The following is a 27,225-nucleotide window of genomic DNA, read 5'->3' on the forward strand; positions in this document are numbered from 1 at the left end:
TGTTAGGGGTGGGGGTGGGGGTAGTAGAATAAGCTGACAAAGCTATACTTGCAAAGTGACTTATAGTCAGTAGAAAGTCTGTTGGAGAACGATCACAGTAAAGCAGATATTAAGCAGACACTCCACTAATAATCTAATGAGTTAGTTGACATGTTGGTGCAACGTTACTTATAGTCAACAGAATGTCTAAAGGGGACCATCAAAATAAAGTGTAACCAGTTTTTGTTTTTATTCATCCCAGAGAAGTATATACTGACACCTACTGGTGAGGATATATGATATTTATGTATTCGTTTGTTTATGTTTTGTGAAGTGCATTGAGCACTGAAAAAGTACTATATTATAATGAACATATTATTATTATTATTGATATTGTTGTCTTTATTACTATTAGAAATGTTGATTTCAAAATGGCGGCCCCTATGAGTGGGCAACCCACTCCATGTGGAATAAATCAGCTTTTATTAGACTACTGATATGACTGGAGTCTTGATTGCATGTGAGTATTCATCATTTTTTGTTATATAAACTAAATAAAAGTTATGCTCAGTGTAGGTATTAAACTTTTGAATGAAGAAAAAATAACAATGCACCTTATTTTATCAGTGCCACTGCAATAAAGAGATTAACTAGTTTTGAATCTCATCAGTGCGTCTTCTCATCTGAATCCCCAGAGTCCCACTGACACAATTAAATCTGCCTGATATTAGGTCAGATTCATAATTTCATCTGTCTTCCCCCATCTTCTCAAAGCCATTAATCCAAACTAGACTGACATGAGCTGTCAAAGGCATCTGCACATTCAAATGCATTCAACAAAAGATCATCAGAGCTTTCATAACAAACCACGAAGAGGAGGACAAACTCGTAATGCTTTTGTGAAACATTAATGGTTGTCACAACTACAATTCTCAGAGTTTTACTTATCGCTTTTTTGTAACACTGATGTTTGGGGTAAATATATATTAAGTTTCACAGACCTTATCAAGCACTTCGTATGTTGTGGATCCCGTTTCTTGCGGAAACACAAGCGTTTCAATATGGCTCCATTAGTTATTAATATTCCCACAGGCTGCATAACCATTGTGACATCATCAGGAAGCTCTTAAAGGGGCGGGGCTAAGCGACAGTCCAATACAAGGAAATGGACAACGAGGTTCACAAAACACCTGCTAACATTAGTACGGAGAATGTTGTACCTTTGAGAAAGGGAAAGATAACAACTTGCTCAAACCACTATAGTACAGCAAACTGAGAGGAAAAACAAAATCGATATCAAAGGACAAATTACAAACACTTGAATTAGCCCTTGAATTGAAACAGTTCAGAAATTGAGTTGAGATGTGCCCAAATTCAAGAGAGAGAAAAAGGAGACAAGCATTGACAGGCGAGCGTGAGATCTAGTTGTGAAACATTGCTTTTCCTCTGTATTGAGTAGAGAGGGTATTTCTCAATGGATCAGAGTGAGTTCAAAGGTCACTGGCCTAATCGTTGACCTTCATCATCTGCAAGTATAAGTAGCAGTGTGGCTTTGATACGTGTGCTTTCACTCTATTCTTTACCTACAGACTCAATTCAGCCACCCATGTTTTTCATTATGCACATTTTAATATCCTTTCATTTTAAATTCTAATGTCAGATCCCCCCCCCAGTGTTTATACAATTATAATAGAGCATTTCCTCTTTTTTTTTTCGTTGACGCGTTCTTCGTTCATCAGTCAGATTCTCAATACCTGGGAAATGAAAGCACCGGGGACGTTGGATTTAAAGGGACAGAGCGAGAAAAGACAGTCGCTGGGTGCTGTGCTGTAGCTGTGCCCGTTTCAGTCCGCTTTCAGAGGGCACATGTGTCCTGGTTGTCCACGGGATGGGGGGCATTGTGGGAAAAGGGGGAGAGACTCGAGAGGAGAGGTTTTCTATCCGGGTTAGAGCGAGGCATGAGGGGCAGAGCAGTGGGTGTCTTTAACCCAAGGACTCTTTCCCGCTCTCACGCACCTGATGACTGCTCTTACTCATCTTCATCTCCGTCAGCTGGATGTATCGCAGCACGTTTGTGTCTGGATAGAGAGAAGATGAAGTACAGAAAATAAGAAGGGAGGAAGAAATAAAGACACCAGCATCTAGCTGCGTTCACACTGGCCCTTTTACACCTGGTGTTAAGATTTAATACCAGGTTAATCGGTTTGTTTGATCGCATCACAGGCAGACGAGGGAAACATACACTATAAACAATGATCGTGATTTTAACAGTAAAAGACTGTAAAAATGCTACGGTGAAAAACTATTAATTGGTTAACAGAAAGTTTCCGCACTATATACGCGAATAACTGTGATATATCTAACCGTACATTTAATGTATTTTTACTGTAAATTCGGTTACATTTATAGTTTTTGGATAAGTCATTGTATAATTTACAGTGAAAAAACGTAAATTGACATTCCCACAATTCCTTGCGTGACACTTCACATTTGATGCATTTTGTTGAAATCATAGTTTTTCTTTGTTTTTCTAATCGATTATGTACATTAGGGTTTTATGTTACATTTAATGTTGTTAAATTAATGTTTATTGCATTTTTTTTTTCATTTTATGTGTGTTTAGTGTGTGTGTGTGTGAATGACACTGTGCAGCCTCTATATATTAGTATTAACTTTCTTGTGGAAAAGCTGCTTGTGATGAGCTTTGATTGATCATGTGACTCTCATCTCCGCTGTGATTGGTGGATGTCAGTGTATTACAATGGTACAAAACAGATATTAGTACTTCAATAGGTCGGTAAATTAACATTATAGCAGATAATGAAATATGTTTTTTACTGTAAATTTAAGTTAAGCCTGTAAAACCTAAAATGTTGCTACCTTATTTTACGGTAAATTTCTGGCAACCACAGTAAATTACCGTAAATTTAACTAGATTTTTTTTACAGTGTAGATGAGTAGGCGTCTTTTGCAGCTGTTTGATCACATGAGCTTTAACACTACGAAAGCAATCCGGTCGGATTTCGATTTCGAGTGGACAAGCTCAAAACGTTTTAGACCCTGTTTACACCTGTATTTAGCGTTGTCCACTTGTGACGCGATCAACCAAAACGCATCTTAATACCAGGTGTAAACAGGGTCTTCGTTACTGCATGTTGCCAGTGGCTGGTGATCACCTGCTGCTAAAAAACATGTTGGAGGGAAAAGACTAAATATTTATGGAATCAGAACATAAAATGCTTAATATTAAAGATGAACGAGAAACAACGAGTGCTCTTTGCCGTCGCGGCTATTTATCTGCAGTGACAGTGCAAGCGTTGGTCTATTTGGGTTCACGAAACCATTTAGGCTAGAACCACTTTCACTGTATGTACACAGAAACATATCATAAATTAAAGGAAAGTTGCTAAAACTTTTGCTACATCACACCGCCAACACTCTCCACTACAGGATGCATAGATGGATCACATGTGCTCCACTGACTCCTATTGGTTGTTGCTCCCAAAAGCCGCTCTTCATTTGCATAAAGATAAACATAACTTTGTTGCATTGCCAATGGTCACTGTCAGAAATCGCCAGCTCTCTATTGAAAATCAATGTCGCTGCGTGTCGCTGGCAGTGTGAACGCAGCTTAAGACTAAACCTTCTTAAAATCTTTAGTTGCTTCAGTAAGCATGCACATGAACAAACATAAATACAGGTAAATGGTTTATAACATAACAGCCATAATATAACACTAGACATGCACATATTCTATATATCAGTGGTTCTGAATGTTTAAGGTCGCAGAATATTCGTTATTGTTAACTAAAACTATTATTAAAATTTATTGAAATAAAGCTGAAATAGCATAAGGAGATATTGTGAGTGTAATGCAAATTATTATAATTTTTATTTTATTTATTCTTTTCTCATTTACATTTTATTGGTAATACTATATTGAGAACCTCTTTTTTTTCTTCTTCAGTATGTAAAATACTTATCCAATGAAAACATTCTGGATTGTATGTTGTATGATGGGACCTTGAACCTTTTATTGACTTGAAAGGACAATTACAATTATTCTCCTGATATTATTATAAAGGAAGGAAAAGAGGGGGGGGGGGGGGGGGGACTGGAAGAAGGGGGAAAGTTCTTTCTCTCTCCTCTCACTCCTTTGTACTGACCGGGAGGGGACATGTTCGGTTCACTTATTTTTGTCGTGGCCACAACATAGAAACTCGTGGGAACGTGATATTAAGTCGTGGGAACGTCATAATATCTTGTGGGAACGTCATATTAAGTCGTGGCCACGAGATCATTTTGTTGAGGTAACGACATCATTATGTCGTGGCCACGCGATGCAAAGTCGTAGCCTCGAGATCATATGTTGAGGGAACGATATATTTTTTCTCGTGGCCACGACTTCATATTTTGAGAGAACGACATCATTTGTCGTGGCCACGAGTTGAGGGAGCCACAGCGGCCAATACTGTAACCGTATAGCATTGACTGGGCTACAGCAGAGGAGATGACAGAAGAAATAACATTTTACTTTAAATTAGGAATGTCATATAAAGATATAGTGCGGTCTTTGGCATTAAGACATGGGTACGTTATAAGTGAAAGACACATGAAGCGCATTCTTAGACTTTTTTGTCGCACGCATATTTAGGGACCGTCTCAAAATTACATGCGACATTGGCATAAACGTTTCTAACTTAAATAGCATTTGAAGACAATGACTTACAGCCATAAAACCAACTGTACATTGTTCACCCAGGTCTCATGTATGATGCACACCTTTTAGATTTTTTATATTTATGACAATAAACTGCTAAATCATATGCAAATATTGCTATGTATTTCATTACTGTCACATACCTGACACCTAGATGAACAATGTACAGTTGGGTTTTATCACTGTAAGTCATTGTCTTCAAATGCTATTGAGCTTTAAATATGTTCATATTCTGTATATGATCCCATACAGTAGTGAAATACATAGCATTATTTGCATATGATTTAGCAGTTTACTGTCATAAATATCAAAAATATTAAAGGTGTGCATCATACATGAGACCTATATGAACAATGTACAGTTGGTTTTATGACTGTAAGTCATTGTCTTCAAATGCTATTGAGCTTTAAATATTGTCATATTCTGTATATGATCCCATACAGTAGTGAAATACATAGCAATATTTGCATGATTTAGCAGTTTATTATCATAAATATCAAAAATATTAAAGGCGTGCATCATACATGAGACCTATATGAACAATATACAGTTGGTTTTATGACTGTAAGTCATTGTCTTCAAATGATATTGAGCTTTAAATATTGTCATATTTTGTGTATGATCCCATACAGTAGTGAAATAGGCCTACATAGCAATATTTGCATATGATTTAGCAGTTTATTTTCATAAATATCAAAAATCTAAAAGGTGTGCATCATACATGAGACCTGGGTGAACAATGTACAGTTGGTTTTATGACTGTAAGTCATTGTCTTCAAATGCTATTGAAGTTAGAAACGTTTATGCCAATGTCGCATGTAATTTTGAGACGGTCCCTAAATATGCGTGCGACAAAAAAGTCTAAGAATGCGCTTCATGTGTCTTTCACTTATAACGTACCCATGTCTTAATGCCAAAGACCGCACTATATCTTTATATGACATTCCTAATTTAAAGTAAAATGTTATTTCTTCTGTCATCTCCATCTCTGCTGTAGCCCAGTCTATGCTATGGTACGGTTACAGTATTGGCCGCTGTGGCTCCCTCAACTCGTGGCCACGACAAATGATGTCGTTCTCTCAAAATATGAAGTCGTGGCCACGAGAAAAATATATCGTTCCCTCAACATATGATCTCGAGGCTACGACTTTGCATCGCGTGGCCACGACATAATGATGTCGTTACCTCAACAAAATGATCTCGTGGCCACGACTTATAATCACGTTCCCACGACTTAATATGACGTTCCCACAAGATATTATGACGTTCCCACGACTTAATATCATGTTCCCACGAGTTTCTATGTTGTGGCCACGACAAAAATAAGTGAACCGAACATGTCCCCTCCCGGTCACCGTACCTTTGAGACTATTGGGAGAGTAACCCCTGATTTGACATTAACAGTTTGTGAACAACATAATTGTATGTTATACCCCTAGTGACCTGTTTGTTCTGTTCTTTTGTGTTTTACTAAAATCCATGTAAAACAATAAAAAATAAAAGTTGGGGAAAAAAAGAAATAAAGCTGAAAAAAAAAAAAAATTATATTAGGTGAAAAACTAACTGAAATAAAACAAGTTGAAGTTATAAATTTCTAAAATAAAAAAAAACATTTTTTTTAAAAGAAATAATAAAAATGACAAAAGCATGAATTAGTGAAAATATAAAAATGAAAGCTAATTCAAAATATTAATAAATACCATAATTATATATAAATAATACTAAAATAACATTGAGTCGTGGCTGTTTTGGAGCAAATACTATATTAATAAATATTATGCATAATAATAATATACAGTGTTTGATTTAAAGGGCATTTTGGTTTACTTTTGTATAATAAACTTTATAAAATTATTTTTTAATTCATGCACGCTCATTTCTCATATATTTTTATAATACATTACCTCCGCATCACCTAACACTCACTTTAAGTTAATCTTCAAAAACATTAATAATTTTTTAACAGTTAAATGTAAACTTTAGCAAATCCCAAAGATAAATATCCTTTTTCAATGTTATAAGTTCTGTATCTAATTTCACTGGTGGCATTTAAAAAAACATTTATTTAGACAAAACACAAAATATTGGCCACAGCATGAAGATAATTAGCAGCTCATCAGTATCAGCCAGAATTGTAATATTGGTGAATCCCTCATACACAATTTAGTGTTGAGTCACAGTTTAGTGTTGAGTCACAATGCAAAAGCATTTGAGAAGCGCCACTGTATATGATATTAAAGCGATCAGAAAGCCCACCTGTGGGTTCACGGCACTTGGCATCGCGTAGGTAACGCAGGGCACACTCGTAGTCTCCAAGGTGGTAGAAGGCAATCCCAGCACGGTACATGGCCTTAAAGTGATCCTGCTGGTGTCCGAGGACCTTCAAACAGTATTCCTTCACCCGCTCATAATTCACCAGCTCCGACTGCAGCAAGCAGGCTATGAGGAACGAGAGAGTGGACAAGAGAAACAGAAGAAAGGGGAATTAGCACGATGAAAAGGACAGGACTAAACAATAGCACAGCTGAAATAAAATAAATCAACAAACAGCTAGGGAGAAAAATAGACATGAAATATATTGGTACAAAACCCTGGTGTGAGAGATAAAGCAGAATTAAAGGGTAGTGTGTTTTCTCACAGTCATCAGTTGCACTGAAGTTCTGAGAGCAGCAGTTTTTAATGTGATTGGTTTCAGATAACCACATTAGCACAAAGTGAGGGTCTAATTGCATCTTTTAGCCACTCTAGGCTCAATGACACAGATGAAGTAATTGTTTTATCTGCTGTCTAAAGAGAAAATAAACCAAACGAGACACATCCTAATCTAAAGCTGCGGCTTAAAAGTGTTGGATGTGTCTGAAAATGTGCATGCTGTATCTAACAGGGATGCAGGTCTAAAGGGTTTATATATAACCACAATAAAAAAAATATTTGATGAATCTAATGACAGATCAGATATAGCAGATAATTATATGATAATTTTCCACATCCATTTTTAATATGTCATTGAATTAATTAAATGTTGGAGTCTTAGTTTAAAAAAAACAAAAAGAAAACGCAGCTAATTAGAAGCATTGGCCCTGAAAGAACATCTGCACGGCAAATGAATTACTGCAGCGCCTGCTGGGCAGCTGGTGTGTGTTTCCAACCCTTCATCCGATGAGGGTTATTTATTCCAACAGCAGATGACATGGCTGGACACTGATGGCAGGAGCTGGGAAACTCAATTTCATATTTCAATTTAAGCTCAATGGTTGTGTTGTGTGTGTGTGTGTAGCATGTGAACACCCTGCAATATATATATATATATATATATATATATATATATATATATATATATATATATATAATATATATATGAAGACTTCAGATGCAAAAGCCTCTAAGTGCCATCTGAAATTTCCTTCTAGAATGATCATTTTGATCAAGCTTGTATGTTTATGTTCACTTATCTCACTTTAATGGCAATGAAAATGGCCTATTAATTGTCATTAAAGTGAAATTACTGAACTTAAATATACGAGATTGATAAAAAAAAACTCATTTTAGAAGAAAATTTCAGATGGCACTTAGAGGCTTTTGCATCTGAAGTCTTCATATATATATATATACAGTATATATATATATATACAGTATATATATATACTGTATATATATATATACTGTATATATATATATATATATATATATATATATATATAAACATGTATTTCTATTTAATTTTTAATTTTAAGATTTAATTTTATATTTATATGGTATTTATTTTTATTATTAAGGTTTAGTAGGGTTCATTTGAACTATTAATTCTTGCCATCATCAAATATCAAAGTACAGTGAAACCACAGTAAAAATCTATGATCTTGCTGTATCTCATAAATGTGTATCTAGTTCAACACCTGTTTACAGCATCAGTGCGGCGCCACTCTTGAGGTCTGACCCTTGCCAAGGTTAATGTCTGTCAGTGCATTCCAGAGCCTGCTGACCAACACACACACACTGACAAAAGATGCAGCTTTATACTGGCAATCTCACTCTGTCCTTCCCTGTTACCTTCCTCTAACCATCACTCATCCTGTCGCTGAAACCCATGTGAAAGTCCTGAGTCAGGGATTTCGGCAGGACATCAGTAGTGACCGAGCACAGGACAGAAAACATCAGTCCACGACGATTCTCACCACCACACATAGTCTACACTGAAAGTGCCAAACCGGCAGTAGATGAACTCGACACAACCATCTGTAAAAATCACAAATAAATGAGTGACAGACCAATATATGGGTCAGGATCAGGATGATTTAAAATGCAGATCGCAGATAAGAGGAAGGCCGTGTCGTGTGCTGCTGTAGAGACATAAACTAATATAAAGCAAACATCTGCTGACGGCTGTTAACAGCTGTTAAATCAGACACATATAGTCAGTGGAGGAAAAGGGGAGAAAAACATGTTTTGCCGAACCTAATGAAGGTTATAAAGACAGAAGGACTAACTAATAAGAGCAGCGTTGAGATAAACGATGATTAGATGACAAATTAAAAGCTTTGAGAGAGAAAAATCTCATCTAAATGAGTTCATTATGGCTGAAATTTCATTCCAACTAGAGTTCATCAATCCTTTCTCTCCCACTATCTTTTTCGGCTTTTTTCATTTGTTATAATTTCCCTCAAGATAACACAGTACACATTTCAGAACACAAAACGTACAACAACATTTGGCTTTAGGTTTGTATTGAGTTTCCCCCAAGACAATACAGAAATTTACTTATAGATTAAAAAGTGCAGTAAGTGATTTCTGAGAAACGCTGTTGAATGTGTATCAGACCGAGCGCCAAAACACACTTGTAGCCAATCAGCAGTAAGGGGCGTGTCCACTTATTAGAGGGAGGTGCCTGTGTTGGGGGCGGGGCTATTGATATAGGGGTGTGACCATTTTGGGTAGGGGCGTGTTTGTTTTGGTGATTTCAAAAATCAACAACGTTTCTCAGAAATCACTTTCTGCAGCTTTAAGGGTGTCATTTCATGCGTCTTAACCGTGATCTCCAGTGATAACTGGGCAGGCATGCCTCTTTTGGTCTGGGATGGAGAGAGAGAGAGAGAGAAACTGCCTTTCGGCACACCACCATCACGCTCATCGAGCGTCCTGTCCATCTTCATTCTGGGCAACTGAAACCCTGGCGAGCGCTCAGTGTATTCAGTTTCAGGCAATAATGGTCTAATGGATCCTAACTATTGTGATATCCTGATCTTTCTCTCTGGGCCTTTCTCTCTTTCCACAACACACCTACAAGCACACACACACTCTGCAGCCTGATTCATCACACAAATGGATAAGGTGTGGCGTTGTGGATACTGAGGACTGCACTTAAGTGTCTGCTGAGTGGCTCTATGCATGTAATAATGATGGCATCACATATTAATGGACCCGATGCTCTTTATGCTACATCATAGTTATATGAGAACATAACTGCACAGCTTAAACCAGAGCTGGTCCTCAAACACTAACAGGGTCAATCTCGAAATAATCCAACTTTACTAATGGGGTTTGATAGATTTGTCACCCTTGATGAAAATCACAAATCTGGTCTGCGATTTATTAACATAGAGACAAGTCGGTTCTCTTTCATGGTTCATTAGTTTTCAATCAAAAATTGATTCTTGTGCAAAGAACCCCAAAAAAATGGTATGTAACCCAAAAGCACAGGCTACAGTGGTTCGGCCACGAATGCCGAATGAATGAACAACGCTTACTTTACCGACTACTTGTACGAACTGGAAGGCCCAACTAATGGTGGCTAAGAAACCTTGGTAAAAAAAGATAGAGGCTGACACCAAAAACTAAATGATGCTTAAATGCAAAGCTTTCAACCGCCAAACTATTATACAAAACTTTTGCAATCCAGCGGCACCAAGAGCAACGTATTGGTTTAGGGACAAATCTTGTCCAAACGTTTGCTAAGGAACTTGCTAAGAGAATGTTTATTTTTGGGAAAACTATCCCTTTAAGATGATTTTGAAGATTGCTGGCTAGAGTTTTCCAAAAACTGAACAGGTGCAGGGACAGCTGTTGTGTGTGTGGGAGAGAAAGACTTGCAATAGGATCGGTTAGCAAATGTTCAGGATTCCCCTCATTTTTACACCTTCACATAAGAAGAGAAACCAACATGGGCAGAAAAGCTACCGGTTAGTCAGTAGAAAGGAAGGGAAATGAGCAAAGCAGGAACGTTGTGGTTTGTGGAGCGCAGAGAATAGCAACAAGGTGAGGGAGTGAGAGCTGGAGGGTAATCGATTTCAACCGCCTCCTACAGGAACATCCATCTCTCTCTCTTTTTTGCAATTTTTGTTATCTTCTCTCCCTCTCTGAGCCATTTTCCTCTATTGACAGGTGCGGGGCTGACAGCATCAGGTAGAGGAGTGGAACGGTGTTGGTTTGTGGTGATTGCCCTGCTGTCACTCGGGTGGTAATTAGTTCTCTCAGTGCTTAATGGCTGATGCAGGGACCCATCAGTCTGAATGACATCTTCCCTCCCTCTGTGTCCTTTCTCACCCGCATCCTGACCTCGTCTTGATCCTACGCTTCACCTACGCCACTGATTAACATCTACTCTCAACATAGCCAGACCTTTTACTAAACGGCAAAGGTCTGGTCCACACTGCAGCTTATTCTGAACAAGAAACAACATGAACAAACTTTGAAATGATGGATGGATGGATGGATGGATGGATGGATGGATGGATGGATGGATGGATGGATGGATGGATGGATGAATGGAAGGAAGGAAGGATGGATGGATGGATGGATGGATGGATGGATGGATGGAAGGATGGATGCATGGATGGATGGATGGATGGATGGATGCATGGATGGATGGATGGATGGAAGGATGGATGGATGGATGGATGGATGCATGCATGGATGGATGGATGGATGCATAAACAAACACAACTTTATTTTCAGAATTTCTCATAAAAAAATATACCGCTGGTTACATAACGACATCCAATCAGAATAGAGCTTGCCAGATCGAGAATATACTGAGGCTTCATCCTCTTCTCCATCTCACCTAGTGATCTAGTCAGATCTAGTCAGCACAAGCAACCACATATGACATCGCACATTAATGTGTTCACAGTTTACAGTGCAATGATAAACATATGACTCATTTTACCCATTTTTGCATGATGCGTTTGCTTGTTTACTTAGTCACATGATATCAATATCATATAAAACACAGCAGTATAAGCTTCCCTCCTCATGCAGTTTTTAATAAGGCAGTAGCTCAACTCTTAGCAAACAAAACATATAAACCCTAAACAGAAACAGTGACAGACTGCTTTAAAAGCAACAATAGCAGGTCTCAGAATAGTTTAGCAGCGGATGAGCTTGAGAGGGTTTTCAGCCTTATTTAACAAGGCTGAGGGACCCTGAGCTCACATGTATAATTCAAACATTAGCAACTGCTAAGTGCTAGTTCCTCTCCCTGCACTGAAGCCTGTTGATAATGGCCTTGTCAGTCGGTGCACTGTGGCTTGAAGGACGCTGCCCTAAATCATGACTTAGCAGCCACCATCGACTGTCTTTTCACCCATCCATCCTTCTATCCCTCCCTCCTCCTCTCCACAGCTTCTCCTCTTTAGCGCTCTATTTCTGATTAGGAGAAAATTACCTATTCATATTGAATGAATCTCATTTCCTCTCCGAGTCTGGCAACCGCATAGTCACTTTACCCATTTTCATTTATCATATCGCATACAAAATCATCTTCCTTTCACAGTCTTTGTTCTTATTATATTCACATTTACCACAAATTTAATACGTTTCTAACAGTTTACAGGTGCTATAAATAAATGTCCATGTATAACAGGCAAACATACGCATAACACACCTGACAGATATCACTGGATAAAAAGAGAAACCAGAAAACTAGCCAATCGCAATCATTTTTCACATTCGCAAAAGAGTACAAGAGTGTTCGTCCACTTATAAGAGGCTTGGTTCTGGAAGTATTTTCCCCATTCATTTAAACTTTATTAAAGAGATATAAGCCATGAAGCAAACATTTGAAAACGGATTTCAAAATTCAGGTTTTAGGAAGTTGTCTCCGTGTAAACTACAAAAGCACAAATTTGTGAAAACAGTGAAATCATGCGCATGAGTATTACATGATCAGATTATAGGCAAGTGCAAGTTCTTTACTTGTGGACTCCCAGTCCACATTTTCCTGACATATTGCCGCTTTATAGTCCAGGGTCACATGTAGTAATAAACCAACATTATCATCCATCCAGACAAAATGGCTCAATGGCAATGCTTTCGCCATCTTGCTTGTTTGTATTCACCGCTCTGTGGAAGAACGCATAGATGTGCAGGCGTGTAGAGTTTCTTTACAAAGTCACATCGCCATCTACTGGCCTGGCAGCAGAATACAGTGTTTTAGACCCCTGTTTACACCTGGTATTAAGATGTGTTTTGGTCGATCAGATCACCCGTGGATGACGCTAAATACAGGTGTAAACTGGGTCTAAAATGTTTTGAACTTGTCCACTTTCCACCACTTCCAGAGGTAGTTGAAAACGCATCTGACCGTATTGCTTTGGTTGTGTAAACGCTCATGTGGTCGAATGTGATCAAACATCCACAGAAGACGTCTACTGATCTAATGCATAAACATTATGGGACGAGCTCTAGCCAGACGAGATTTAAACTGTCGGCTGGAGACACAAGTTTGGTTTGAAGATGAAAAATGTACCAAGCACAATGTTCTCTCACCATTCCTGATTTCTAACACACACTCACAGTTTTCGGCTGGTCTTGAGGCCATCAGAGCAGAAACTAAAGCTGATGCTCTCCGTTAGATCTAAAAAAAAACCTTTACATTTCCCCGTCCACAGACCCTCGCCTCAAAGAAATCAGGACAGAAGTGATTGAAAGTGGACAAAAGAGACGGATTAAAACATCAGGTGTAAACGGGTATGTGTCTCCCTCGTCTACTTGTGATCCGATTGAACAAAACGCATATTAATACCAGCTGTAAACAGGGTCTAAAACACTGTATTCTGCTGCCAGGCCAGTGTTGCATTGTAATTTTTTTATTCACAAAAACTAATTTCTCAATACTTTGCCTAGATTTGATGTCTTTATCGCTGAGATCTCCCTTTTTGTAAAATCTCTTAAACTCATTGACTTAAGAACTATATATTTTTCTTACTGGTTGAGGTGACATTGTTATTTCTCTGTATTTTTTTTTTCATTTTATGTTAATATATTCAATGCAGTGCTGTTTCTTTTCTTGCAATAAAAAAAAAAACAGTTTCTCTATGGAGAAAATGAATGTGAATGTTACTGGTGGAAGGGGTGGGGTTTGGAGAAAGCTCTTTAGTAAGAGACTGAAGTAACAGTGATTGCTTGAGTGTGCGATGGTGAAGTCTGCGGTCATGCACTGAACACTGAGCTCACTGCTGTTCTCTGAAGGGACTCGATGAAGCCCACTCACCATATTTTGCTTACCACCCCCTTCCCCCTCTTGTCTTTTCCCTCTGCCTTTCTCTCTCTCTCTCTCTCTCTCTGACCATCTGTAATCACAGAACGACAGCCTTGATCACCACACCATGCACATACACTCCGGGGGAGCGGACAGCATATATGACTCTGCAGTTTTTGACCTAATGAGAAAAAACAACCATCTCAGATCCTTATTTCACATTAGTACAGAATATTATCACCACTGTTGACATCTCAAGCAGACAAAATACACATTTTGCAGGTATATATGCATTAAAAAGTCCCTGGAAAGTGGGCCAGAAATATTGATGACTCATCTTCTCCACATGGGTGTACACAAATTGTTGTCCATTGGGGCGTGTGAAAATGCTCTCTGGAATGAGAATGTCCTTGTCACCTTAATTATAAATAAAAAATCACTGTTGCAACTGAACTAAAGCTGTTAAAGACTGTGATATTTCCCTCCTCTTCCCACAAAACCCTCCCAGTCATTGTTGTCTATGGAAACCAGCCTCACATCACCCCTATCTGTAGGGATTTCCCACAGTGCAACATGGTTTGCGGGAAGAAAAAGCCTAGATTGCACAGTTAGATCTGCTCGTAAGCTCCAGAAAACATCTCAGAAGAGAGAGAATCGCTGAGCATGTTTAAGAGGAGAGGATGAAATATTAATGCAGCTCACTCCCATAATTCCCCCAAACACCATATGCACATGCTGACTGTAATCAAAACATCCCGGTATGGACACTTGATCGTATGCCTGTGATTTGAAATGTGCAGAGATAGTTTTTTTATATATATTTTCCTTGATTGAATTTTGATGCTGATGTTAGAGGATGATGCTGGCTGGATTTCCAGTCGAAAGCCCTTGAGCGATGCACTTATCACCAGAGGTTTCAGTAAACCATTATGACTGTATGGAAACATCACGATGTAACTTCACTTAGACAAGGGCATTAACAGAGAATTGATGAATATGCATAATAGCGGAAAGAGATTGATATAGATCCTTAGAGAGGTCCCTTAAAGGGATGGTTTGGAGTAAAATCAACCTAGGGTCCTTTGCACCATGACCTCGAGCCAAACACCGGATGTCGAGGTCACGTCCGTGATTTGTGAAAAGCACGTAAAAGTCCTGGCAGAAAGCGATGCATAAGGATGTAGTGTAACGACGCCCAGTTACAGGAATGCACTAATATTTTGTTGGTAGTACCAGTTTGCAACAATTATTAGTTAACACTAAGTTGTCAACACTTCGGAAAAAATAATAATTTCGACGTTACACTACATCCTTATGCATCGCTTTCTGCCAGGACTTTTATGTGCTTTTCCCAAATCACTGAAGTGACGTCGACGACCGGGTTAGTGGTAGCATGAGCCGTCAGGCAAGTGTTATTTAAATAAACTCAATAAATGTACTTACAAACTTTCCAATGCCTCGTTTTATGAGTACAGAACCTATCTGTACTACTGTAGAAGTTTGGCACCATTCTGGCCATTATTAGTGGGGTAATTTACGAGATACAACCTTGGATCCATTAGCGTCTGCACTAAGCCATCCGGCTGATATCTCGAAATAAGCTCTAACTTTAATGGGGGGGGCGTTTGGCTTGAGGTCATTCGACTTGATGGCTTTAAAAATGCTAAAGTCTGGTTGTGCATAATTACCAGTATTTTTAATCAGGATATTTGAATCATAAACTGTTACTGAATATATTATATATATTTATTAGTTAACATGAACTAAAACTAAGCAATACCTATAAGGAATTTATTAATTAATGTTAATTTCTACATTTACTAATACATTAGTAAAATCAAAAGTTGTATCTGTTAACATTAATTAATGCACTTTGAAATAATATGAACAAACACTGAAGAATTGTATTTTTTATTAACTAACATTAACAAAGGTTAATAAATGCTGTAAGTTAATGTTAACTAGAATGCATTAACTAATGTTAAGAAATGAGACCTGATATTTTTTACTTTTTTTGCAGTGTATTTTCTATGGCATCAGAAAACAAATGACAAATGAACTTTTGGTCACACTATAGGGTCCAATTCTCACTATTAACTAACTATTAACTACGACTTCTGCCTCAATAAACTCCTAATTACTGCTTATTAATAGTTAGTAAGGTAGTTGTTAAGTTTAGATATTGGATAGGATTAAAGGATGTAGAATATGATCATGCAGAATAAGGCATTAATATGTGCTTTATAAGTACTAATAAACAGCCAATATCCTAGTAATATGCATGGACCCTTTAGAAGTAAATAAGGTACAAAAGCATGCACATTAAAAGCTGCCCCACTGACAGCTATACTGAGTGAGTGTAAATCAGAGATTTGAGAATTAATGACTGCAACACAGGGAGGTTTTCACTTCGACATCTCCAGGCAGAAAAGTGTTGTGTCTCGGACCCGTCGGGTTGAATTAAATGAGGAGGGCTGAGGACTGTCCCTGAATGACTCTGCGTCCTAGAAATGGCCAACAGTGAATCAGCGGTACAGCGGTCGCACACGGCTCACATTCAGAGGACAAACACCACCAGACAACAGCTTTCTGCCATGACTAGGCAGGGAACATTAGAACCTCCACTAAAGACAGCATCATTACAACTCTGTGAACAACTCGCGCACCAGGAACTATAATCATCCTGGACGTTCATGGTTATGCAGACTCAAGACATGCCCTGTTTTGCTATAGCGATATATTTAAGTTCTCAGGACCATCACACTGGCCAGCTTCCAATGATCTTAAAATATTCTTGGTGCCCCACTGAGGGTTAGGTTCATGCTTAGTTTTTTCCAAATATTGTACGTTTTCATACAACTGAATTTGCACACCAATACGCCAGAACCTAAAATAGTTATGTTTTTTTATGAGATCAGGTTGTGTTTTACATGCAATTATAATAAATGTGGACTGAAGTGTTCAAGCTGCATCACCATAAAAATATCACAAAAGTCGTCCAAGCGAATCATGCACCAAATTCCAATTCTTATGAAGTTGTGTTCATTTGTGAAGATTATCACGATGAAAAAAACGAGTAAGAATCAAAAGCTTTTGTAGATCACAGACCTTACTTTCTGCAACATTGCAAAAGCCAATGGGAAAATCCTACTGGGTTTTTGTTGAGGGAAAAACTAACTTTGGGTTGACCCAACAAAAAGACTTCATCCCAGCAGCCCTTTATTGTATTGTAAAGCTCGTGAAATGCAGCAAAATGAGGGTGAATACATGATGTCAGAACTTTCTTTTTATGTTACCAAACGAATGTTTTTAGGAAAATCCTGTTTCTGTTTGAGATAGCAATGCAACACCGGACTTTTCCAGGGTTTTTCCATTTTAAATGCTGCATCTGGAGCTGTGTGCTGCTGTCAGCATCATTACAACCATCTAGAGCTGAAACCTACAGTACTTATCTACAACACATTCACATAAATGTGCAAGCTCGCATGTAAGGGTGCAGAGCTTCCCCAAGGCGCATCAAAGATTAAAATATACAACATCACAGAGACAAACTATCCTTAAAGTCCCCCTGTGGTGAAAATCCAGCTTTTAATGTTGTTTTTATGTCTATGTGGTGTTTTTAATATGCTTTAAGACAAACCATGTGTAAATTCATAAGTCGACACCATTGCTGAGTATTTTCTCCTTAAAACTGCAGTGAACCAAAGACAGTCTCAAAAACACACTTTGAAATCGCTGGTGTTTCTGATGTCACAAACTACCTTGTAGCCAATCAGATCGACGTGTGATCGTCAACGAGTGGATCTCTGAGCTGAGTGAGTGCGTGGAGGCGGGGCTAATTTGCATATTCATAGAACCGCGTATACTAAATTAGGCAAGGGTGTAGAGTTACATACAATCTATTTTACGGTATGACGATTTTTTTTTTTCAAGGAAAAAACGTTTAAATATGTCATTTTGGTGATCAAAGATGAGTTTTAAGGGATCAAATTATTGACTACAGGGGAACTTTAAGTGTAAGTAAATCATGACAGAATTTTTGGTTGAACTATGCCTTTAATTTCGAGACACTATGGTGGCTTCTCACTCCACTAACCTGTTTACACAGTGTTGTTTGAGGTCAAGGTAAGCCTTAAGTGGCCCTTGGAGAGGTTATCTTAGCGTTGTGTTGACGCACAGGGGTGTGCTCCCTCTCTCCCTCTCGCAAACACCCATCAGTGCATGACTCAGCATCATAAGACATTACCGGGAGTTGCTAGAGTCCTTACGGGAGAGCTTTCTGTTTTTATGACATGCTTATAATAGGTTTCAACACTAACAGTTCAACAATAACTACTGTATTGCAGGATATAAAACTGCAGCATATTAAAATATCAGCTGGGGTCTGAAATATTTATTTATTTATTTTGCATGATCAAAAGTGACAGTAAAGACATTTGTAATGTTAAATGTAAAGATTTATATTAAAAACAAAGACAAATGCTGTTCTTTTACTCGTTCTGTTGTATCTCAGTTTACCACAATACATTATAAGAAATATTGAGCAGTTTGAACACTGTTAATAATTAGAAATATTAAAATGATTTCTGAAGGATCATGTGACACCGAAGACTGGAGTAATGATGCTGAAAATTCAGCTTTGCATCACAGGAATAAATTTAGTTGTTTTAGATTGTAAATAATATTTTACAATATTACAGTTTATATTGTCTTTTTGATCAAATAAATGAAGCCTTGGTGATTCATATAATCTCTCCACTGAGTTTTAGAGAGGAGGGATGTCACTACACGGAGAAAGCTGAGCTCATACTAGACATTTTAATTGCATTATCTATTCTCGAACCTTGAAGTTTTCACCTTGATACGAGTCGTGTGGCCTTAAAAATGTTCCACACTGATTTGGCATTTAGATATAATATCAATCCAGTTTTACATTTACCCAGATATTTCTGTATGATCTTTTAATACTAATAAATAATGAATCCAGATATCGAGCTCATCTCATCTCTTGAGCTCATCTCTGTGGAAAAGTGAACATATCAAACAAATATGCTTTTAACGCAAGCATATTTACCAGCCAAGTAACTCATGTTGACTAAAGCGCTCATATTCCTTCCCTTACTGCCTTTATTTCTTCATACCACTTGTTCTCTCATCCAACTTAATTGCAGTTTAAGCAGTTCTTACGGATGCCTTGCAAGCTTTCTTAGCTTTGTTGGCCAACGATGAAAAATGGCCCAAAACTTGAGAGTGCAGAGGGACCTAAACAACATGTTCAGGTTCTACAGACCCAGAAAAGGGAAGCAGGCATTCAGTCTCTCTACGCACACACACACACACACTGCCAAACCTCCTCTCATCCAGTACTTTATGATCTCTCTCATTTTCTCCTCCATCCCCCCAGGTCATGGCAGAGCGCTATAACATAATACAATGTACTGTACAGTAAGTAAAGCCTGTGCCCAGAGGAACCCTATGGCGATGCCATGCCATCTGCGGGCCTGGCACCAGCTCAACAACCACCATGATAATAACAGACACCTCACCCCGTCACATTTCTATACTCTTCACATCAGACTGGCTTCCAGACCGAGAGATCTGACAGATGAAAAGAGCGTGTTTAATATTGCTTTCCTTTTCAAGCATTTGCCTATCGGGACAGAGACAAGACCTTGAGTTGATGAATGTAACGCAAACCACTATCAGGACTCTCCAGAGTCAGCCAAGCATAGAAAGAGAGAAATACAGAGAGGAAGTCTAGATTTCAGTTTAACACGGCCGCTTCTAATTGGACATCAGGGTTGAGAAGTTCATTGATTGTCGCTGTCAGTTGTAATGAGAGAGCAAAAGGTCAGTGAGAGTTATATACGCATGATTTCTCCAAGGCCTTATGTGATGAAAAGAATACTGAAAGAAACTGTATCAACCGTTTTCAACATTGATAATAATAAAAAGCATATAATGATTTCTGAAGGATCATGTGACACTGAAGACTGGAGTAATGATTATGAAAGTTGCCTTACATTTACCTTACAAGTACAATCAACTTGGATGTTTAAGTTATTCCAACTTAAATTATATTAAACTGACTTAAAAAATGAGTTGAATCTTGTATAACTTATAAAAGAATGTTGAAAATTGCTTAACTTATTTTGATTAGTTAAAGCAATGTAAAAACATTATGTTAAAAACCTAAATTATTGAACATATTTTTTACAGTCACATGAATTATATATATATATATATATATATATATATATATATATATATATATATATATATATATATTCAAATATAAAACTCTTATTTTAAATTATAATTATATTCACCATATTACTGTTTTACTCTATTTTGATAAATATGAGACTTCTTTCTAAAAACGCACCAACCCAAAACTTTTTCTCTGAAAAAAAAATAAATGTAGTTTTTTTAAAGTCACCATGAAATCAAAATTGACAATTATTTTTTTTACAGAATGTTGCAGAATGTTTATAATAAATGATTGATCTGTGCACATTTTTTATTTTATTTTTTATTCATGTGCGAATGTGATCTTTAAATGAAAAACGTTAACCATGAGGGGTGCTTCTCAATTCTTATTTGTCCATCCTCGTTTCCTTTCCTCGCGTCTCAGCTCCACCCCTGTAGGATGCGAGGGAAGGCTGGAATGAGGACGGAGGAATCGAATGAAAGCTTTTTTACACATTGGAACACTTGATCACTTAAGCGTCACTTCACAGCGTCATCAACTGCGCTCAAAGGATCTGCCCTTATGTTGTATTAGTTTGGTTATTTAAGAAATTCATAATAAATAATAATAAAGCAAGATACCCTGTTGAAATACGTGAGATGTGTGGTTTATATAAACTGCATAGGTAAAGTATAGATTAAAATGATTGTGACCGATATGAAGGGGGAGGAGAATTAATACGTGCGTCACGTTTAGTCAATAAAACTCTTCTGCATAGGATACACCCGTGTGTCCTCGCTCATAACTCCTCAGGAAGCTCCTCACTCCTCGATCCTCGACTCCTCGTGGTGCGATTCGAGAATTGAGATGTCCTTCAAGATGGCTGAGCTCGATCGGTTTCCGGGTCACAGGATTGAGGACGGAGGAGAGAGGAGACGAGGAGGGATATTGAGCGTGAGCATCAGAGCACTAATATTTCCTCCAGAGCGGCTTAACCCAGAATGCCCTTTGTGATATGCTGGTTCGAGAACAATAAGCAATGGAGTTATGGAGTTCAAATATTGTTTTCATGAAGTTGCAAACCTTATTCAAAAAGTTAAGAACGAAGGAGAAGAAATTGAAAGAGAGTGTGGAGAAACTAAGTTAGCAAAGATTTATTTTGTGATATACTCTCAGAACAGTTTTCTTTGCTTAAGGGTAAAAATAAGTTTGAAATACCTTTGCAGTTAACCAACATCCCGACACCGTCAACACTGCTGAGAGCGATGTGTAGATTAACATGTTTCTCAAGAACAAAATAAACAACAAAAATAACAGCCAGAAGGATGAAATCAAGTCCCACCCTACATTTTTTTCTTTAAGTAAATTCATCTTGTTTAAAATTACTTAGATATTAATACTGAAAAACAAGATGAAAATTTAAATGAAAACGTGTCAAAACACAAGCTTGATAAAAGCACAAAAGCTGGTTTTGTGAGTAAAAATAAAATAAAAGCTTATCCAATTCTACTCACACTAGTATTATTGTTTTAGTCATCTCTAATAATACATACAGCTTGAAATGTGCTAAATTGACAGTGTTGATTTTATGACTTTTAGTGACTTCAAAATCTCTCGGTTTCAGCCTCTAAATGAATGCAATATAAATCACTACACATTCCCAAACGTCCACTATTCCCACCATACACTATTGAAGAACATGTTAGTCAGTATAATGAATAGTTTCACTGTGGTCAGTAGATGCTGAAAACTAAATGCAAAAGTGTACATATAATACATAATATATAATATATTATTATTAACAGGGACGTGCACAGGAATTTTGAGGGGCAGTTGCTCTAACCTGAAAAAAGGGCATGTTTTTCGCGTGTTCGCTAGCGGCGACTCAGCAGGCTTTAGAAAAGAGTGGTGCAGAAGTTGCTGTGGCTGGCTGAAGTTGAACAATACAGATGGAAGGCCTGGCCTTGTCACAACAAACCGAGTTTAGAAGGCCGTTTCCCTCACGCAAACACACAACAGCCTCGTTCAGATTCGCAGAACACACAGTAGGCTATTCATCTGGCTCTCTCTCTCTCTCCTCATCACCCTTTACTTGGCAACACACAGAACAAACAGAACGCCATGTACGCACAATACAGAAATACAAAATCAGTTGTGTTATGGATCAAGGATTGTGCTGTGAAACGATTAATTGCGATTAATCGCATCCAAAATAAAAGTTTGTGTTTACATAATATATGTGTGTGTACTGTGCATAATTATTTTGTATATATAAATACACACATGTATGTATATATTTAAGATTTTTTTTATTCATATATAAAATATTTATATTTATATATAATACAAATTATATATATATATATATATATATATATATATATTATACACACAGTATATATAAGCAACTATTTCTTAAATATATGCATGTGTGTATATTTATATATACAAAATAATTATGCACAGTACACACACATATATTATGTAAACACAAACTTTTATTTTGGATGCGATTAATCGCGATTAATCGTTTCACAGCCCTAATATAATTCTGAGAACGATCTATTAAAACTACCATGACTTTACACGTCGTCCAAGGACCTGATGAGAGAAATAGAAGAACGAACTGGTGTGACGACATTTTGAACAATTTCAGGCAAATATGAAGTTCCTTTGGAGTTCATTTTGGGAGCCAAAGTGAATTTTCTGGAAAAGTTTTTGTTCCGGTTGGTAAACAACTTTGATGTGGAAATCTTCTCCAGTTCAGTCCATCGAGGTCAGACGTCCACGAGTAAAAACATGAACACACTGGAGAGTCGCTTCATAGAAGAAATTGAAGCTGTACTTCTAACTGAAAGTGACACTGCCACTGTTTGTTCATGTTGAATACTGTAAAGCTGTTGCTTTAAAGCTATCTAAATGTGCATATAAATAAACATGGAAAGCGTGCAGAACATATTTACATATTCATCTAAACATCGCTCTCAGCAGTGTGGATGGTGTCGGGATGTTTGTTAATTGCAAAGATGTTTCATACTTCTTTTTACCCCTAAGTGAAGAACAAAGAAGAACTTTGCCGTGAGTTTTTCAAGGCCTTAAAGTCTTGAATGGGAGATACACATATAACTGATAAAAACTAGACGAAACACAAAACTCTGTTTGCATCCCACATTGCACCTCAACAAGCCTAAATACAGTATGACACTATAAAATGCATCTTTATATAAGCATTTATATAAGTTCTCTCTATATATTTCCTGCTCATCCATCATCATGACTGCAGGAGGACAAACAAAAGAAGGTGACCGATGGGAGGGAATTCACACAAATGGAAATTTTGCAGTGTTGAGACTCTTTCACGCCTTGATGCTTCCCCCAGCGGGCCTGAAGTGTTCGCCACTTTCGTGACATTCAAGCCGAACCTCAAATCAAGCACCGTGTGAGACCGCTAGAGACATCAAGGGCCACAAACACCAGGCATCACACACATCCAGATCAAGCAGATGTGCATGAGTATTAACCAATATTCTCTCAGTGAGCAAACACAGTTGGCATCTGTGATCCGTTTTATGTTATCCACAACTAAACTGACAAAATGTACTTCAAATGTCTTTTGGGTAACAATATGCATCAGTGTGTAATCACACAGAGAGGGTGTGTTTATTATAATGGAATATCATTTACAGATTGTAGACACAACTAACGCTTGGAGAGTGTATCGGCTACACAAAGCCATAGTAAAATAATGCTCATTAGACTGTGATTGTGAAGCCATATGAATATGGTTTTGATTGTTTTCTGAATTAAAAATGTTGTAATTCTCCATAAGCTTTAACTTTGAAGCTGCTTTGTTTAAAAATGCCATTTGCTAACATGCATCAACAAAGACTAAAACTACCACAAGGAAATTAATTAATGTTCTTGAAAATGTAACATTTGTTGCAGGTTTAAAAAAAAAATGACTTATGGGGAATTTCAACATTTTCCATCCACAAAACAAACAGCAGCATGCTTTTACACCAGAGGTATGATGTTGAGTCATTATAGTTGTAGAACAAAGCATGAAAGTCTCTTCAGGTGGCTTTATTTCTCTCAATGGATATGGAATCTTATAGAACTGACACTCCAACCTTTTACCTCACATTACCAAGAACTTGAAAGAAAAAAATGAATAAAGAGATTAGCATACTAGGCTACGTATCAAAATATTAGTTCACGTGGAGCGTTTAATCTGCTTGCTCTCTCAGATAAAAGCAACGTGACATTAAATGAGCTTGGATTATAATGACACTGGCTGAATCTCACTGGCTCAGGAACAATGAAGGCCAAACTGGTTGTTATAAGCGCAAACAACCCAGCACACAAAGAACGTTCCCCTAACGTTAGTATCTGGTTCCCATTTGGTATTTTCCCATATATATATTTTTTAGAACCAAATAATAACGTTCTAGGAATGTTCTTTTTAGGTTTTATTTTTTTCAACCATAAAATAACATTCCCAAAATGTCGCAGGGTGTTTAGCCTACTTTTAAAACCTAAAAATAACCTATAGGCTAAAGAACGTTCCTTCATTGTTATTTTAATGGTTATTATTCAACGTTGCGTGTGTTTTTGTGTAATGACATATACAGGGCTCTGAAATAAGTTTAATAGGCTATGCGTTTATGTTGAAATGAGATCAATCAAAACACGTTATAACGATCATATAAATCCAACTTTATAGCTAAAATATTAAGCCAGGGTTAAGCATATAGTGTGAAAAGCACAGAAATCACATTAAAGATATCGGAGTCGCTACAGAGGTTTGGGGAACGTTAGATCAACGTTACATTAACGTTAGAATAACGTTCTACTAACCAAAAACGAACGTTCCATTTCCGTTAAGAAAACTTTCCTGGCTAACCAAAAACAAACCTTAATAGAACCTTCTGAGAACCAAACACTAACGTTCTGGGAACCAGAAATTGCTGGGAAATGCTTGATCGATTGTTTTCAGTCTTGTCTGTATAAAAACACAATCGTTTTTTTGCTATGGAATTACATCTATATTTATAGTTAAGCCCTTTATTAGTCCCCTGGTCCTCTATGTAGCCTCCAACACCTTCCCCTTATCAACAGCATCTCAGAGTGGCTTCAGCCTCATGTTAACCTCCAGCGAGCGGTTCAGAACAATGGCAGCGGCCGTTCCCGAGTCTCACCTGTCAGGCTGTCGTAGCACTCGATCTCGGTGCTCTCCACCGCTCTCCTCTGCTCTTCTGTCAGCTTGGCAGCGGCTTGGTTGAGCAGGTTCACCTCGGATCCGGTGGTCCCGTCGACGACATGGACCCCTTTCAGTTGCAGCAGTGCCCTGTGATATTTCCCAATAGCTTCCCGGAATTTCTTCTCCTTGTAGCATCGGTGACCCTCCACTTTGAAGTCGATTGCTTTCTGTATTTTCGCCTCCATCTCCATCTCCGCGCCGCCGACGCGATACCCTCCGCCGTCTCCACCCGCCGCCGCCGCCAGACTCCGGCCCCCAGCCTCCGGGTAGCTCTTCAGGCTCTTGATCGAGTGCTGCTTCGCTTCCATCTCGCTCAGGAAGCCATGCTGGTCCGACACGGGTGCCTGTGTTCGCTTTAAGGGCTGGAGCAGCGTGCTGTGCATAAAGGATGCGAGCCAAACGAGCGGCGAAAAACAGGCGCGACCGGATAGTAGGAAGTAAATACAACACTTAAGATTCCCGGCTGTAAAACGCGTAAAAGAGACAAAGAACTTTAAACAAATAGAGGACGGGTGTCTCTGGTAACGTGGAGGAGAAGCTGGAGGAGGAGGAGGAGGAGGACTCGTGCCCCCGGCCAGAGCAGCTTCAGCACCACAGACAGCGACAACGAGGCATTATGGGAAGGATTTAATCGTGGCGAGATGCTGCTGCTACTGGTGGATCACGATTACATTAAAGAGGAAAATCTACATGCATAAAGCCAAACATGAATTTAAAAAAAAATGCAGGCTGCCCATCTTTATGTCATTATCGTTAAAAAGCAAAAGCAAAAGCGAGGCAATCCAGCTCATAACTGTTTTGAAACATGGTAGCTGGTTGATCAAACATGTAATAAAAATAAATGAATAAAATCAACATGGTATAACCAGCTGGTTTGTTGCGGGTCGCTATATAGTTAGGACCAAAAAAAAAAAAAAAAAAAAAACCCGGTTCATGAAGCATGTCAATTGTGCCCTTAAATTGTCTTCCAGATCCAAGTGGAATTAATCTCCCTGGTAGCTTGAATGATTAATTGTCCTGGCGAAACACCCAAGTCTGCTGAAGCTGGAGAGATAATTGACTAATACACATCTAAAGGCTGAATTGTTGTGTATCCAAAAGATATATTACTTTGCTTTAATCTATTACTAACAACATAAAAATACAAGTGAATCTCTTTGGTGTTAGTAATACATTGTAATTAATAACAGCCTAAATGAAAACACTGAGTCAGCATTAAGAGCCAAATGTTGAACAGTGATGAACTGCTGAAGTCGTTGTACAACACTATAGACACAAGGGCTTGTGTAGTCCTCGCCATCTGTCATTTACTAGAGCATGCATTAAACACACTTCAGTGCAATGCTTTTTTGCAAGCACATCAGTTTCGACTCATCCATCCTTTCATTTTGGAGGAAAAAAAATTATCATCTCTATAGTGACCTTCTTTATCAAATGAATTATGCAGTAAACGTCTTTAAAGAGACAGTTCCCCAAAAAATGAAAATTCTGTTATAAATTTCTCACCGGAGACATTTCATTTTCTCATTTTCGGAACATTTCATTAATGTTCTGAAGATGAACGAAATTTGCACGTGTTTATAACGACATGAGGATGAGTA

General features: G+C 38.0%; 1 protein-coding gene across 1 annotated transcript; it reads right to left on the bottom strand.

Moving 5' to 3' along the window:
- Window positions 1-27,024, bottom strand: ttc9b (tetratricopeptide repeat domain 9B). The gene is made up of 3 exons (XM_084125105.1): window positions 25,563-27,024; window positions 6,956-7,138; window positions 1-2,057 (listed from the first exon to the last, which is right to left on the bottom strand). Exons 1-3 carry the CDS (start codon window positions 26,005-26,007, stop codon window positions 1,963-1,965), a joined length of 723 nt encoding a protein of 240 aa, XP_083981231.1. The 5' UTR covers window positions 26,008-27,024; the 3' UTR covers window positions 1-1,962.
- Between the last annotated feature and the right edge of the window lie 201 nt (window positions 27,025-27,225).

This window comes from Abramis brama, assembly GCF_963993115.1.
Source record: "Abramis brama genome assembly, chromosome: 9".
NCBI classification, from domain to species: Eukaryota; Metazoa; Chordata; class Actinopteri; order Cypriniformes; family Leuciscidae; genus Abramis; species Abramis brama.

What these genes read in the sequence shown, in the direction of transcription:
- ttc9b (XM_084125105.1), bottom strand. Translation starts at nt 26,007, where the DNA reads ATGCACAGCACGCTGCTCCAGCCCTTAAAGCGAACACAGGCACCCGTG. An exon ending in GTGCTACGACAGCCTGACAG is followed by an intron (nt 7,139 to 25,562) that starts GTGAGACTCGGG and finishes CGTTCCTCATAG; the next exon opens with CCTGCTTGCTGCAGTCGGAG. An exon ending in CAAGTGCCGTGAACCCACAG is followed by an intron (nt 2,058 to 6,955) that starts GTGGGCTTTCTG and finishes CTCTCTATCCAG; the next exon opens with ACACAAACGTGCTGCGATAC.